The 14,628-nt window shown below is 38.1% G+C and overlaps 1 protein-coding gene across 1 annotated transcript; it reads right to left on the reverse strand.

The window, feature by feature from the left end:
- Positions 1–221: 221 nt before the first annotated feature.
- LOC145637082 (uncharacterized) lies at positions 222–6,329 on the reverse strand. The gene is made up of 6 exons (XM_081688593.1): positions 5,991–6,329; positions 5,837–5,908; positions 5,476–5,739; positions 1,686–2,050; positions 1,402–1,584; positions 222–1,309 (listed from the first exon to the last, which is right to left on the reverse strand). The coding sequence occupies exons 1-6, from the start codon at positions 6,327–6,329 to the stop codon at positions 1,201–1,203; spliced, it is 1,332 nt and encodes a 443-aa protein (XP_081544719.1). The 3' UTR covers positions 222–1,200.
- Between the last annotated feature and the right edge of the window lie 8,299 nt (positions 6,330–14,628).

The raw sequence follows: 14,628 nt of genomic DNA on the forward strand, positions 1-14,628 counted from the left end.
GGAGAGCATTTTATTAAGGTTTATGACGATTTTTACCCAAAATGGCCCGAATATGGCCTATATGACCTTACTTTGCCCATTTCCTACATTTCTTATTAAATGAACTTTATTTATCTCATAACATGTCAATATTATCTAGTTATAGGTGTATAAGGAAAGAAATCACATCAAAAGAGCATATTAACACAAAATGGCCCTAATATGGCCCATATGACTTCTATTCAACCCATTTTCTACCTTTCTTGTGAAATAGCCTTTTTGTTTCTCATAACATGTCATTGTTGGATAATATTAGGTGTCTAAGGCTAGAAATCACATCAATATAGCATTTCAAGAAGTTCAACAACGCATTTTACTCAACATGGCCCAAATAGGGCTTATATGACTTCTATGTAGCCCATTTTCTACATTACTTATCAAATGAACTATTTCTTTCTCATAACATGTCAATGTTGGGTAGTTGTATGTGTGTAAGCCCTAAAATTGTATAGGAGAGCATTTTATTAAGGTTTATGACGGTTTTTACCCAAAATGGCCCGAATATGGCCTATATGACCTTACTTTGCCCATTTCCTACATTTCTTATTAAATGAACTTTATTTATCTCATAACATGTCAATATTATCTAGTTATAGGTGTATAAGGAAAGAAATCACATCAAAAGAGCATATTAACACAAAATGGCCCTAATATGGCCCATATGACTTCTATTCAACCCATTTTCTACCTTTCTTGTGAAATAGCCTTTTTGTTTCTCATAACATGTCATTGTTGGATAATATTAGGTGTCTAAGGCTAGAAATCACATCAATATAGCATTTCAAGAAATTTTAGGACTTACCTCATCAAGCTGTTGAGTGTCCGTACAATTAGTCACAATGTCAAGCATGAATCTCATCACATACAAAGCACAATCAAGTCCATTCTCTTGTTGTGCGCACTAGCATATGACAAACAAATCACATCAGTGAAACATGCAAAGGAAATGAGCAAATATTTACTACCATAGATTTTCAAGATAATCACAATAATATCATGTAAATTACCAACGGTGTCTTCCATGTTGGACCCTTTGGAGCACGACAATGTAGCTTCTTCATAACACTGTAGTATAAAAAATACAATCAAATTTGATTAGTCGTATGATTACTAAATTAGTTATTATTAGCAATAATCATCACTATAGGTTGCTATATATATTTACTTTTGCAATATAGACTTCACGAGCCACTTCTCCGATGATCGAGCTGAATCAAGGTGATAAATTGTGTTAGTGGAATTACAAATCACCATGAGGCTCCAATGCTCCCTACATAAGTTCACAATAGACAAGGTAATTAATATTTAGGAGTCAACATATAATGAGGCCAAATCGATTGAATTTGACATGGTTAGTCATACTCTCTATAACATGGGGCGAATATGAACTTGTCTCCCGCACGCGTTGATTCCCTTATACTCTGTTCAACATAGTACAACACGTCATGGGGGTTGCCTATGATTTTAGTAGTGGATAACTGCTCGGGGCATAACCACCCAACTTTACACGGAGAATCAGTGTCAGTTAAGTGCTCCTGTAGTGCTCTGCGTGCATGAACATTGATTAATTTATCAGATGTAGGATAATCACCATCAATTTGAATAACTTGAAAAAAGTATGAACTTTATGTAGGCATTGAAGTTACCTCATGAATGTTTGAATGAGGGAAATGTTAAGCTTTGCACCACGTAGAAATTCCTTCACATCTTCTTTGCTGATCCATGCAATTGCATCCTCATCATAGTGGAACATTGCCTTAGGAAGTGCAACTTCCATGGGATCGACCAAATGACAAGCACGGTTGTGAAGAAAGGTCATGTCAGTAGAGAGCGATTGAAGAACAATGTCTTCAACAATTGGAGTAGGTGGCATGGGTGAACCTTTCGAAGAGTGCAACTTCGACGCTTGTTCACTCTTGGACTGTTGTTCACTAAGCTTCTTCTTAGGTTGATCAATTCTTTTAGGCTTCTCCACCCTCTTTCTCTTTGAAGTTTTGCTTCCATTGGAAATCTGAAATAGTTTGGGAAATAATAAGTTTCAACTCACAATCACTTATAATAGGCACTTGGCGATTTTTATGTAATTTGAAATGACAAACACTTATAAATATGTGATTATGAGTTGTTTTGAGATGCAAGGAGTTTATAAGTTGAAAAATGAAGAAAATAGGCAAGTGAGTAGCCATTTCGGCTCAAAATGGCTTTTTTTTATGAATTTGACCCAAAAACTTAGAACTTGGCGATTTTTATGTAATTTGAAATGACAAACACTTATAAATATGTGATTATGAGTTGTTTTGAGATGCAAGGAGTTTATAAGTTGAGAAATGAAGAAAATAGGCAAGTGAGTAGCCATTTCGGTTCAAAATGGCTTTTTATTATGAATTTGACCCAAAAACTTAGAACTTGGAGATTTTTATGTAATTTGAAATGACAAACACTTATAAATATGTGATTATGAGTTGTTTTGAGATGCAAGGAGTTTATAAGTTGAGAAATGAAGAAAATAGGCAAGTGAGTAGCCATTTCGGCTCAAAATGGCTTTTTTTTATGAATTTGACCCAAAAACTTAGAACTTGGCGATTTTTATGTAATTTGAAATGACAAACACTTATGAATATGTGATTATGAGTTGTTTTGAGATGCAAGGAGTTTATAAGTTGAGAAATGAAGAAAATAGGCAAGTGAGTAGCCATTTCGGCTCAAAATGGCTTTTTTTTATGAATTTGACCCAAAAACTTAGAACTTGGCGATTTTTATGTAATTTGAAATGAAAAACACTTATAAATATGTGATTATGAGTTGTTTTGAGATGCAAGGAGTTTATAAGTTGAGAAATGAAGAAAATAGGCAAGTGAGTAGCCATTTCGGCTCAAAATGGCTTTTTTTTTATGAATTTGACCCAAAAACTTAGAACTTGCTGATTTTTATGTAATTTCAAATGACAAACACTTATAAATATGTGATTATGAGTTGTTTTAAGAAGCAAGAAGTTTTTAAGTTGAGAAATGAAGAAAATAGGCAAGTGAGTAGCCATTTCGGCTCAAAATGGCTTTTTTTTATGAATTTAACCCAAAAACTTAGAACTTGGTGATTTTTATGTAATTTGAAATGACAAACACTTATAAATATGTGATTATGAGTTGTTTTGAGATGCAAGGAGTTTATAAGTTGAGAAATGAAGAAAATAGGCAAGTGAGTAGCCATTTCGGCTCAAAATGGCTTTTTTTTATGAATTTGACCCAAAAACTTAGAACTTGGCGATTTTTATGTAATTTGAAATGACAAACACTTATAAATATGTGATTATGAGTTGTTTTGAGATTCAAGGAGTTTATAAGTTGAGAAATGAAGAAAATAGGCAAGTGAGTAGCCATTTCGGCTCAAAATGGCTTTTTTTTATGAATTTGACCCAAAAACTTAGAACTTGGCGATTTTTATGTAATTTGAAATGACAAACACTTATAAATATGTGATTATGAGTTGTTTTGAGATGCAAGGAGTTTATAAGTTGAGAAATGAATAAAATAGGCAAGTGAGTAGCCATTTCGGCTCAAAATGGCTTTTTTTTTATGAATTTGACCCAAAAACTTAGAACTTGCTGATTTTTATGTAATTTCAAATGACAAACACTTATAAATATGTGATTATGAGTTGTTTTGAGATGCAAGAAGTTTTTAAGTTGAGAAATGAAGAAAATAGGCAAGTGAGTAGCCATTTCGGCTCAAAATGGCTTTTTTTTATGAATTTAACCCAAAAACTTAGAACTTGGTGATTTTTATGTAATTTCAAATGACAAACACTTATAAATATGTGATTATGAGTTGTTTTGAGATGCAAGAAGTTTTTAAATTGAGAAATGAAGAAAAAAGGCAAGTAAGTAGCCATTTCGGCTCAAAATGGCTACTTTTTGATGAAATGATGAAAATTGCTTAAATATTTTTTTTTTTTTTTAAAAATGCAACGGCAGCCGCACCGGGAAACCCGAGGGAGGCGCCCCCGCTGCCGGAACAGCGAAGGCAGCCCGTGCCGAGGCCACAGCAGCCCCGACAGGTGGCTGCCAAGGCTGTAGCAGCCACGGCAGGTGGCTGCCAGTCTGCTGCAGCCTTGGCAGCAGCCTGCCTGGGCTGCTGCTGCCTCGACAGGCGGCTGCCATGTCTGTAGCAGCACCTGCCGAGGCTGCAGCAGCCATGGCAGCCGCTTGTCGAGGCTGCAGCAGCCCAGGCAGGCTGCTGCCGAGGCTGCAGCAGTCTGGCAGCCACCTGTCGTGGCTGCTACAGCCTTGGCAGCCACCTGTCGGGGCTGCTGTGGCCTCGTTGGGGCTGCCTTTGCTGTTCCGGCAGCGGGGGCGGCTCCCTCGGGTCTCCCGGTGCGGCGGAAGTTGCTTATTTTTTTTAAAAAAAAAAATGAAAAACTAGGCGATTTTTATGTAATTTGAAATGACAAACACTTATAAATATGTGATTATGAGTTGTTTTGAGATGCAAGGAAGAAATGAAGAAAATAGGCAAGTGAGTAGCCATTTCGGCTCAAAATGGCTTTTTTTTATGAATTTGACCCAAAAACTTAGAACTTGGCGATTTTTATGTAATTTGAAATGACAAACACTTATAAATATGTGATTATGAGTTGTTTTGAGATGCAAGGAGTTTATAAGTTGAGAAATGAAGAAAATAGGCAAGTGAGTAGCCATTTCGGCTCAAAATGGCTTTTTTTTATGAATTTGACCCAAAAACTTAGAACTTGGCGATTTTTATGTAATTTGAAATGACAAACACTTATAAATATGTGATTATGAGTTGTTTTGAGATGCAAGGAGTTTATAAGTTGAGAAATGAAGAAAATAGGCAAGTGAGTAGCCATTTCGGCTCAAAATGGCTTTTTTTTATGAATTTGACCCAAAAACTTAGAACTTGGCGATTTTTATGTAATTTGAAATGACAAACACTTATAAATATGTGATTATGAGTTGTTTTGAGATGCAAGGAGTTTATAAGTTGAGAAATGAAGAAAATAGGCAAGTGAGTAGCCATTTCGGCTCAAAATGGCTTTTTTTTATGAATTTGACCCAAAAACTTAGAACTTGGCGATTTTTATGTAATTTGAAATGACAAACACTTATAAATATGTGATTATGAGTTGTTTTGAGATGCAAGGAGTTTATAAGTTGAGAAATGAAGAAAATAGGCAAGTGAGTAGCCATTTCGGCTCAAAATGGCTTTTTTTTATGAATTTGACCCAAAAACTTAGAACTTGGCGATTTTTATGTAATTTGAAATGACAAACACTTATAAATATGTGATTATGAGTTGTTTTGAGATGCAAGAAGTTTTTAAGTTGAGAAATGAAGAAAAAAGGCAAGTAAGTAGCCATTTCGGTTCAAAATGGCTACTTTTTGATGAAATGATGAAATAGTCAAGTGAGTAGCTAATTTACCTCCTTATTAATCAACTTCACCCATGCACGTGGCCAATCAACGAAGCTACCTACAGCTTGCCAAAGTGCTGTTATCTCAACCTCCTCTATCGGTACGGGTAGTGGGATGTCTTCGAACCCCGCAACCACTAAATCGATCCCAACAGAGTAATGATGTGGCCCCGCCGTAGCACCCGTCGTCGGTTGGGCACTACCATACGCCACCAAACTCAACACGGTACTATTTGCATGCCCCGGGGCTAGAAGTGCACACCGGGTGTCTTCCTACACAAGTAAATATATAAAAAGAAGATAGTTAAGTAGGACTTTTACAACAACATAGATATAACAAAATTCATTAAGGTAGAGGGTTACAAATTACCTGTAACTCTGGAAATTCATGCGGTGTTGGATTTTCAAGCTCCCTCGAGTCCGCATGTGTAGGAGTAGGAACCTACAACAGTACATCAATCATTGCACCTAAAATCTCAATTAACTCGGTATTTTAAAACTTTTAATAACCCAGTTGATTTTACCTGAGGTGACACATCTTCACCACGTATCTCATCTCCTCCATGTCTATCACCTTCTCCTTGTCCTTTTGGTTCAGAACATGAGTCAACCGGGGTACTCGTGAGGAACGGCAAAGTCGGTAAGTTCATCAGCTTCGCCCAAGCATTAAATTCACCAACTAACTCGTTGCGTACTTGTTCCTTAATTGATGCCACCTTGGCATCCAACTCCCCCGGTGAGTTAACACTGGCTCGAGATGTACCCGATTTTGTGTATTCGGGACCCATCACCTTATTCCATCCAAGCAATGACCCTCCCGAACCTACTACTCGTCCTGGAAGGTATGGCCTTCCCAAAGCCATGGTGAAAGGGTCATTCTCAATACTTGGTTCAAATTTGCCCTCCACCATCTCTTGAGTGTGCTCAAGCTATAGCATAAGGAAAAATGAGGTCAGTAAAACAGTTAATGGTTAGATGCAAAAGTGACTTAATTTCAACAATTCATAGGTAACTTACTAGCTTATCCGCCAGTTTTTTAGCTTCCGGACCCTTGATGAACCATTTTCCGGTTTTCTTATCAAACGAATGGAGAGAACAAAAGAAATCACCGGCACGACTCACCAAGGTAGTGATCGTGAAACTAGAGGGTTCCTTCGATGCCACTAGAAGCGCTTTAGGGTATAAACCCGAAGCGGCCCACTCAGGTCTCTTTTCAGCAAAAGTCTTAGGACCCATACGATGGACGTATTCCTTCTTTTCTGCATTCGCTTGATTTTGCTCTCGAAGTTCCTACAAAACAAAAAATGTTAGTCTCATTAATACAAAAAGTGTCAAGCTATTATTCAATTGACATCAGATTTACACAAACTTACAATGGCTTTCTTTTGACTCTTCATTCTAACGAACTCTTCCCAATCATCTTTTGACACGGTCGGCCATATTTGCCACGGGAGACGGTTATCCTCTTTGGAATTCTTCTTCTTTGTTTGCACCTTCTTCTTCTTATGGATCCACCGATTAGTCAACTTGGTCTTAAAGCCTCTGAATCTTTCCGCTAATAAAGAGACAAACACCTTTTTCTTCTCGGGATCATTAGGAATAGAAAACTGCCTCTGCAAGCACAAATTAAAACCGATTATTGGTTTCTATTTAAAAACAATCATAAGGTTAAGGTATCTTAAATTGTCTAAATGTGCCAAAAACACACTTACCCTTGTATCATCCCAAAATGCTTGAATCAAACCCGGAGGTACTTGCCGCATTACAAGTGTAATGGGGATTTTCCGCGAACATAAGCCAACTTGATTAGCATATTGTCGACGCCATTTGGGCCCGGGTTGGCCTTTGTTGTCATACTCCAAGACCATGGGACCGTCCGGTTTCTTAAAGCTTCTCGTCGGACCCCTTGTTTTTCTTTCAGCCGGTGCCTTTTCCCCCCCTCCACCACCTATGTTGTTTTCATCTTGTCCTTGGCCTTGACTTTCAGGAGTCGGGTTCTCACCAACAATCTCACGTGCTGTATTTTCAATGGCCGGTGCACGTTCAGCTAACTTTTCAAAATCGTCAAGCCTACGCTCGAACTCATCTTGAGCCTGATCCTCTGGCTCACCCAAGTCATCCTCCTTATTCACATCATAAGGAGCATCACTATCATCGGAGTCGTCATCCTCGTACTCGTCCTCATACTCATCATCGTCAATGTCCTCTACCAAACGAGGATCATGATCGTCCGCCATGAGATATAAGCACCTGTCAAAGCAATCATAAAACAATATTAGTGTATAGTAAAGTATATGCATGATAGTTATTATGGTTATGTAGAAGCTATTTTAGCCATTTTCACCTACTTATTACGGTCCTATAACCTTGTATATGCATGATAATGAGTACAAAATGCCAATTTCAATCTACATATGGAAAATAGGTTGTTAGAATGAATAAATGTTAGTTCATACACAAAACAAAGGAGTTGGGTTAAGTAGAAGCTATTTATGCCAGTTTCACCTACTTATGGTCCTATAACCTTGTATATGCATGATAATGAGTACACTTAGGCAATTTCAAACTACAAATATATCATTTTCGCTTACTTATGCTCCTATATACATGATAACTAAACTATATTTGCAATGAAACCATTACTAACTTTTAATCAAACTACCTCATTCTGAAATTCCTTCGTTGTGGTCTGATCGCATATAACCTGCTTCGTTGTCTATGTCATTTAGTACTCCAGGTCTAGGAACAGTGAAAGGTGCTGAATCATCAAACGCATCATGTTCTTCCTCATCCTCAACATCTCCAATGCCTAGGATTCTTCTTTTGCCAGCTAGCACTATAGACCATTTTGAATCCATTGGGTCAGTTACGTAGAACACTTGCTTAGCTTGAGATGCAAGGATAAATGGTTCCGCACTATCATTCAAGTGGCCAAGATCTACAAGAGTAAAGTCCTCATGTTTGACGTTTCGCCTGATATTATCAACCCACTTACACTTGAAAAGAGCAACCGTGAAGTCACAATAATCAAGCTCCCATATTTCTTGAATTCGACCATAGTATGACAACTCTGCATCGACAGGTGATTTATCCTTAGAACTTGCAAACTCCCTTGACGACGCCACAAGAGTTACACCACTGTTTTGGGTGGAGGAAGATTTCAAATCACGAGCCTCGGTCCAAAAAGTGTACCTATTGATGTCATATCCCTCAAATGAACGGACATCATCCCTAGGACCGTACGCAAGCCACCGTACTGTATCGGTCACATTAGTATCATTCAATCCACTCATTACTCGTTCACGAAACCAATCAACAAATTTCTTATTATGCAACTGCATAAGTGCCCTTTCACCTTTGGATGGAAATTCGGCACGCAAACAAGCCATGTGCTCGTCTAAATATGGGTGCACATCTGAAACATGGTGCAACACATAAAGGTGTGCTTGTAAGAACTGATCTCGGTCTGGTGACATTCGTTTCGACCCAATTGTGCCATGACCATCAAGTCTACCTTCATGTCGAGAAGTAGAAAGACCAATAGGTTGAGCAAGGGCTATGTAGTCCGCCACAAAGTTACCTATCTCCTCACCCACTGTCCCTTGCATTATACTTCCTTCAGGGTGAGCTCGGTTCCGTACTTTATCTTGTAATGTACCCATGTGTCTTTCAAAAGGGTAGCACCACCTCATGAACACTGGACCGCACAACTTAATCTCACGCACCAAATGAAGAACCAGATGAACCATTATGTCAAAAAATGAGGGTGGGAAATACATCTCAAATTTGCACAAAGTCCCAACCACATCAGCTTGCAAAGCATCTAGTGTACAAGGATCAAGAACTTTGCTACAAATTGTATTGAAAAACGAACAAAGGCTTGTAATCGCTTCCCTCACGTGTTTCGGTAGAATTCCACGGATTGCAATCGGTAGGAATACTTGCATCATAATGTGACAATCATGGGATTTCATACTTGTCAGCTTCAATTCTCCATTTAAGGTTACAAATCTTTTCATGTTAGATGAGTACCCTGATGGAACCTTAATGCCGTACAAACATGCACAAAACATACGTTTCTCTACCCTTGACAATGTATAGCAAGCCGGGGGTAAATAATTCTTTTCATCCTTCCCTTTACCCTTATCTTTCTTCTTTGACGCATCTTTGGCCTTTCCCTTTCCCTTGTTCTTCTCCTTCCCTTTTTTCGAAACACTTTCATCTTCTATTCTCGGCTCCTTTCCCTTTCTGACCTTTTCTTGAGGCCACAATTCTGGACGAATCCCCATCTCTTGCAAATCTAACCGAGCACCCTTTCCGTCCTTTGTTTTGCCTGGGATATTCATAAGCGTCCCCAAAAGAGCATCACACACATTCTTCTCTATATGCATCACATCAAGACAATGCCTAACGTCATGTTCTCTCCAGTACGGCAGCTTCCAAAAGATTGATTCTTTCTTAAACAGAGCAGCTGAGACCATAGTTTTTTCTGATTTTCCAAACACCGTTTGTATCCCTTTCACCCGAGCACTAATCTCAGCACCAGTCAATGGTCTAGGCGCAGTATCCTCTTCCACGGTTCCATCGAAAGCCTTTTTCTGCCTACGGTACGGATGATCACGCCTAAGGAACCTTCGAGTCCGTAGGTACACATCTTTGTGAGAATGAGTCAGGTATACGCTTGATGTGTCATCAATACATATGGGGCATGCTTTTTTCCCTTTGACCTTGTACCCACACAAGTTGTCATATGCAGGGAAGTCATTCATGGTCCACATAAGGGCTGCACGCAATGTGAACATCTCGTTTTGATGAGCATCGAAAACGGAAACCCCTTCGTCCCACATCTTTCTCAAGTCGTCAATAAGCGGCGCAAGGTAAACATCTATGTCGTTTCCAGGTTGCTTAGGACCAGTTATTAGCAATGAAAGCATTACATACTTACGTTTCATGCACAGCCAAGGAGGCAAATTATAAATCACTAAAAGTACCGGCCATGTGCTGTGTTGGGTACTAAGAGTGCCAAATGGATTCATCCCGTCCGTGCACAACCCAAGCCTTAAATTTCTGACTTCATTACCAAATTCCTCAAACTTCAAATCAATGTTCTTCCACTGTGGAGAGTCAGCTGGATGCTTCAGCATTCTGTTTTTCTTTCTTCCCTCTGCATGCCACCTCAAGTTTTTAGCGTCTTTTGGTATTGAGAACAGACGCTTAAACCTTGGAATAATGGGAAGATACCACAACACCTTAGCAGGAGGTCCCTCCGTGCCAGGATTGCAACTCATGCGCTTGTACCGCGACCGCTTGCATCGTGGACACTCCTGCAGTTTTTCATACTCATTTCGATACAAAATACAGTCATTAGGACATGCATGTATCTTCTTATACTCCAAACCAAAGGGACACATGAGCTTCTTTGCGTAATAATAAGACTTAGGAATTTCATTCCCATCAGGCAACATATCACTTAATGCGGTCAACAAAGAAGTAAAACTGATGTCCGTCCACCCATGCTTTGACTTAATGTTGAAAAGTGTTAGCACGGCCGATAGTTTGGAGTATTTTTTGCACCCGGGATACAAAGGCTTTTTGGAAGCCTCCGATAATAATTCAAACACTTTACCTTCAACACCTTGCAACATCTCATCCACTTGTTCATCCTCGACCTCATCCGCCTGATCTTCATCGGCTCCATCCTCACCATTATCAACAATATACTCATCATTCTCGTATTCCTCGTCCACATGAATCTCAGTGCTTCTAACGCGCACATCATTCCGATCAAGATCCCCACTGTACTCTCCACTTTCTCCGTGCCAAATCCACACATGGTAAAATTGCCTAAACCCACGACATAATACATGATCTCTAATGATTTCAACACTATCGACCACATTCACACAATTACAATCAACACAAGGACAATAAAGGCCTTTGCCTCCCAGTGTGCGTTGATAAGCTAAAGCCCTCTCGCAAAACTCTTGAACCCCATTCCAAAATTCCAATGTATCGCGTCTACCATACAGCCAACCACGATCCTTCTCCATTTAGTAAATTGTCTCTAAACATATATATAGCACCATATAATTATAATGTGTAAGTGCTACATATTTTATGTAAATCAAATTCAAGTACAAAACGTGAATATGCCATTCATATAGTGAAAAAATGCATGTTTCCAAAGGGTCCTTATCACTCCAACCTAACCCATCCTTGAATGTCTACTCTCACTAGTGAATGTATGTCAACTTTCCAATTTTAAGGAAAATCCGGCAGCATTTCCCCCTAGTTCTCCAAGTACACGATGTAGATAATTAATTACCCACATATGTACCCAGAGAACATAGTGAGGAAATGGTAAGCCGAGATGTTCCTTAAAATCGAAAAGAAAACATACATTCACCACCTAAGTGAGAGTACACATTCAAGAACAGTCCCAACCGGGGACTATTCAAGACTTTCTCCTAATGAGAAAGCCTTGAACGGGTATCTAGGCATATGATGATGCAATTCAAGTATTCTATATATTGTTGTATTTATTTGCAATTAAACAATACACAAGTTGCAATTTCATGAATAAACTTTTATTAAATGGATGAATAGAAAGAAATATAGCTAAGTAAAGTTTAGTAGTCATACCAATATAGCAAATACCCACTTGAGCTCAATATATATGTACGTAGTCCTCAAGCTAATTAAACTCTTGCTTCAATTCACATATGAATCTATATATTAAAAAAAACAAAAATTAGCAACGTCACTAATTCTCTAATATATTCACAAATCTCTAATGTATTCACAATTCTCTAATTTATTCACAACTAATTAAGTGGCAATATCACTATTTCTCTAATTTATGCACAATTCTCTAATTTAATCACAATTCTCTAAATTATTCACAAATCTATAATGTAATCACAATTCTCTAATTTATTCACAATTTTCTAATTTATTCACAACTAATTAGAAGCAAGGTCACTAATATACACATTAAAACATACAAAAACCAAACTCCCCAAAACAAGGCATCATAAACAAATTTCACAGCCAGCAACAGCTTGGAAATAATACTCAATCAACCTATGAAGAACAAACATACAATTAATTTGCATAATAACCCCAACATCTCACAAATCACAATAATTCAGATGAATAGCAGAACATACTGCCATTGTAATCAGCATATATTTTAATCAACAATAAAGTCAATCAGAATCATAAAACCCAATAATGTAGCACAATTTTAATCTTACCCTAAATTAGTTGGAGGTGGAAGAAGCTAAGGGGATGAGAGAATGAGGAAGACCCTCGCCGGTGGAGGTCGACAGAAGGTGGTGCGCACTAGCGGAGGCAGCGCAGAGGTGGAGGCGGTGCGCGCTGGTGGAGGTGGAGGCAGTGCGCGCTGGTGGAGGTGGAGGCGGTGCGCGCTGCTGTTGTTAATTGTTTCGAACAGAGAAGGGCGGTGGAGGTCGGCCGTGAAAGACAGAGAAGGGCAGGGCAGGGAGAATTAACGGCGGTGGTTTTCGACTCCTCTATGGCCGGTGAAGGTGGCGGTTGTGGTGGAGGGAAAAGGGGGAGGCACTTCAAATACTCTGAAAGAGAACGAAAGAAGGGATGAACGAATGAAGGAAAGGAAAGAGAAAGAGAGGAAGAAAAGAGAAAGGCGCGGTTTTTTTTTTTTTTGAATTTGGCACCGGTTTGAATGGCACCGGTTCAAACCGGTGCCTTTTTTGATTTTTGGCACCGGTTCAGCCTGAACCGGTGCCTTTTCTCTTTTGGTACAATCCCACCCATTTCTAGACCGATTTTGGGCACCGGTTTAGCCTGAACCGGTGCCATATGGGGGGTGTCTAATGCTTTTTTTCTACTAGTGTTTATAGTTTAAGGCAAACAATTGGGGACAGAGGGAGTAAAACCAATAACAATATACTAAAAGACACACCAGCAATGACACGTGTCATCTTCTGGTGTGTCCTTAGTATATTTTTTAAATTTAAAAAATAAAACTTGTAAACATTGGCAGATTATATACGCAAAATGTTTACTTCCAAAATTTAGGGAAAAAATCGTACAATAATATATTTATAAACATAAATATTTAACCATATCTTTGTATAAATAAATTCCTATATTAGTAATTACTTTTTAATGTATATTGATTATTTATAGTAAAAAAAATCATGAATATATATTTTTCAACTTGGTGAATGAAAAATTATGATATTTGAAATATAAATAAATTGCTATCAAGGTTCAAAATAGAAGGAAGCAATATAATATGTATTCAAAAAAGATAAAAAAATAATAAAAAAATTATGTAGCTTGATTTGAGATTTTAAAAATAATAATAAATTGATACTCTGTGACAAAAATTGAAAAACTGTGCATGACACGGATCTAACTTAGTAATAATAAAAACTCTCACATCCTCACAATTCTGTTCCTCCTTATTTCTCGGTTTCTTCATCAAGTATTCAAGCTTTCACTTTCTCTTGACATTACACCTCCTTTCCACCGCTACCCCCTTCTTGATCCCAATGCTCCACTGTAGCCCCCATAGTCCACCACAGCCTACCTCCATCGTAGCACGTTCTCCTAGTTGAAGGGACAACGATGATTGCCCCCTCTAAAGACAACGATTGTCACCTCCTGACTTCCATCTTCGGTAGCTTCCACCTTAAAGTTTGGGTTAGTGTTAGTTTCGTTTCTTCTCCCTTCCATTATCAACAAGAGTTTTGAGTTAGCTAAAGTTAGGGTTTCAACTCCCTCTTTCTAATCTTGTTGATGATTTCTTAATTTGATGTTTAATTTCACTATTGCCTCAAAAAAAAATTTAATAATAATAATTTCACTATCGTCATACTGAATTTTGTGTGCATTAGAATTGGTCGATGTATTTTGATGAGTTTGGGGTTTTTGTTTTTTCTTCTTTTCGATTATTGCTGATTTGATTTACATTGTAATTTGATCTTTGTTGACTAATATGTCCAATTTAATTTAATTATTTTCTATTCTGAATTAATTCCTCATAAGCTTGTCCAGAATCCAAGTAATTATGAGGGAAAGAGATGAAGAAATCTAGGACAATACCAGTTATAGTATAAGAAATGGTGTTTGATTACTTTAATATTCAATAAGCTACTGCCGCTATTCCTGGTA

Source organism: Chenopodium album, chromosome 6 (genome assembly GCF_948465745.1).
Source record: "Chenopodium album chromosome 6, dcCheAlbu1.1, whole genome shotgun sequence".
Lineage (NCBI taxonomy): Eukaryota > Viridiplantae > Streptophyta > Magnoliopsida > Caryophyllales > Amaranthaceae > Chenopodium > Chenopodium album.

Bases quoted from the DNA above. Each gene is read 5' to 3' on its own strand.
- LOC145637082 (XM_081688593.1), bottom strand. From the start codon at position 6,329: ATGGCTTTGGGAAGGCCATACCTTCCAGGACGAGTAGTAGGTTCGGGA. The intron at 1,585-1,685 runs GTAACTTCAATG...TCATGCACGCAG, and splicing joins CTCATTCAAACATTCATGAG to AGCACTACAGGAGCACTTAA. The intron at 1,310-1,401 runs GTATGACTAACC...GAACTTATGTAG, and splicing joins TTCGCCCCATGTTATAGAGA to GGAGCATTGGAGCCTCATGG.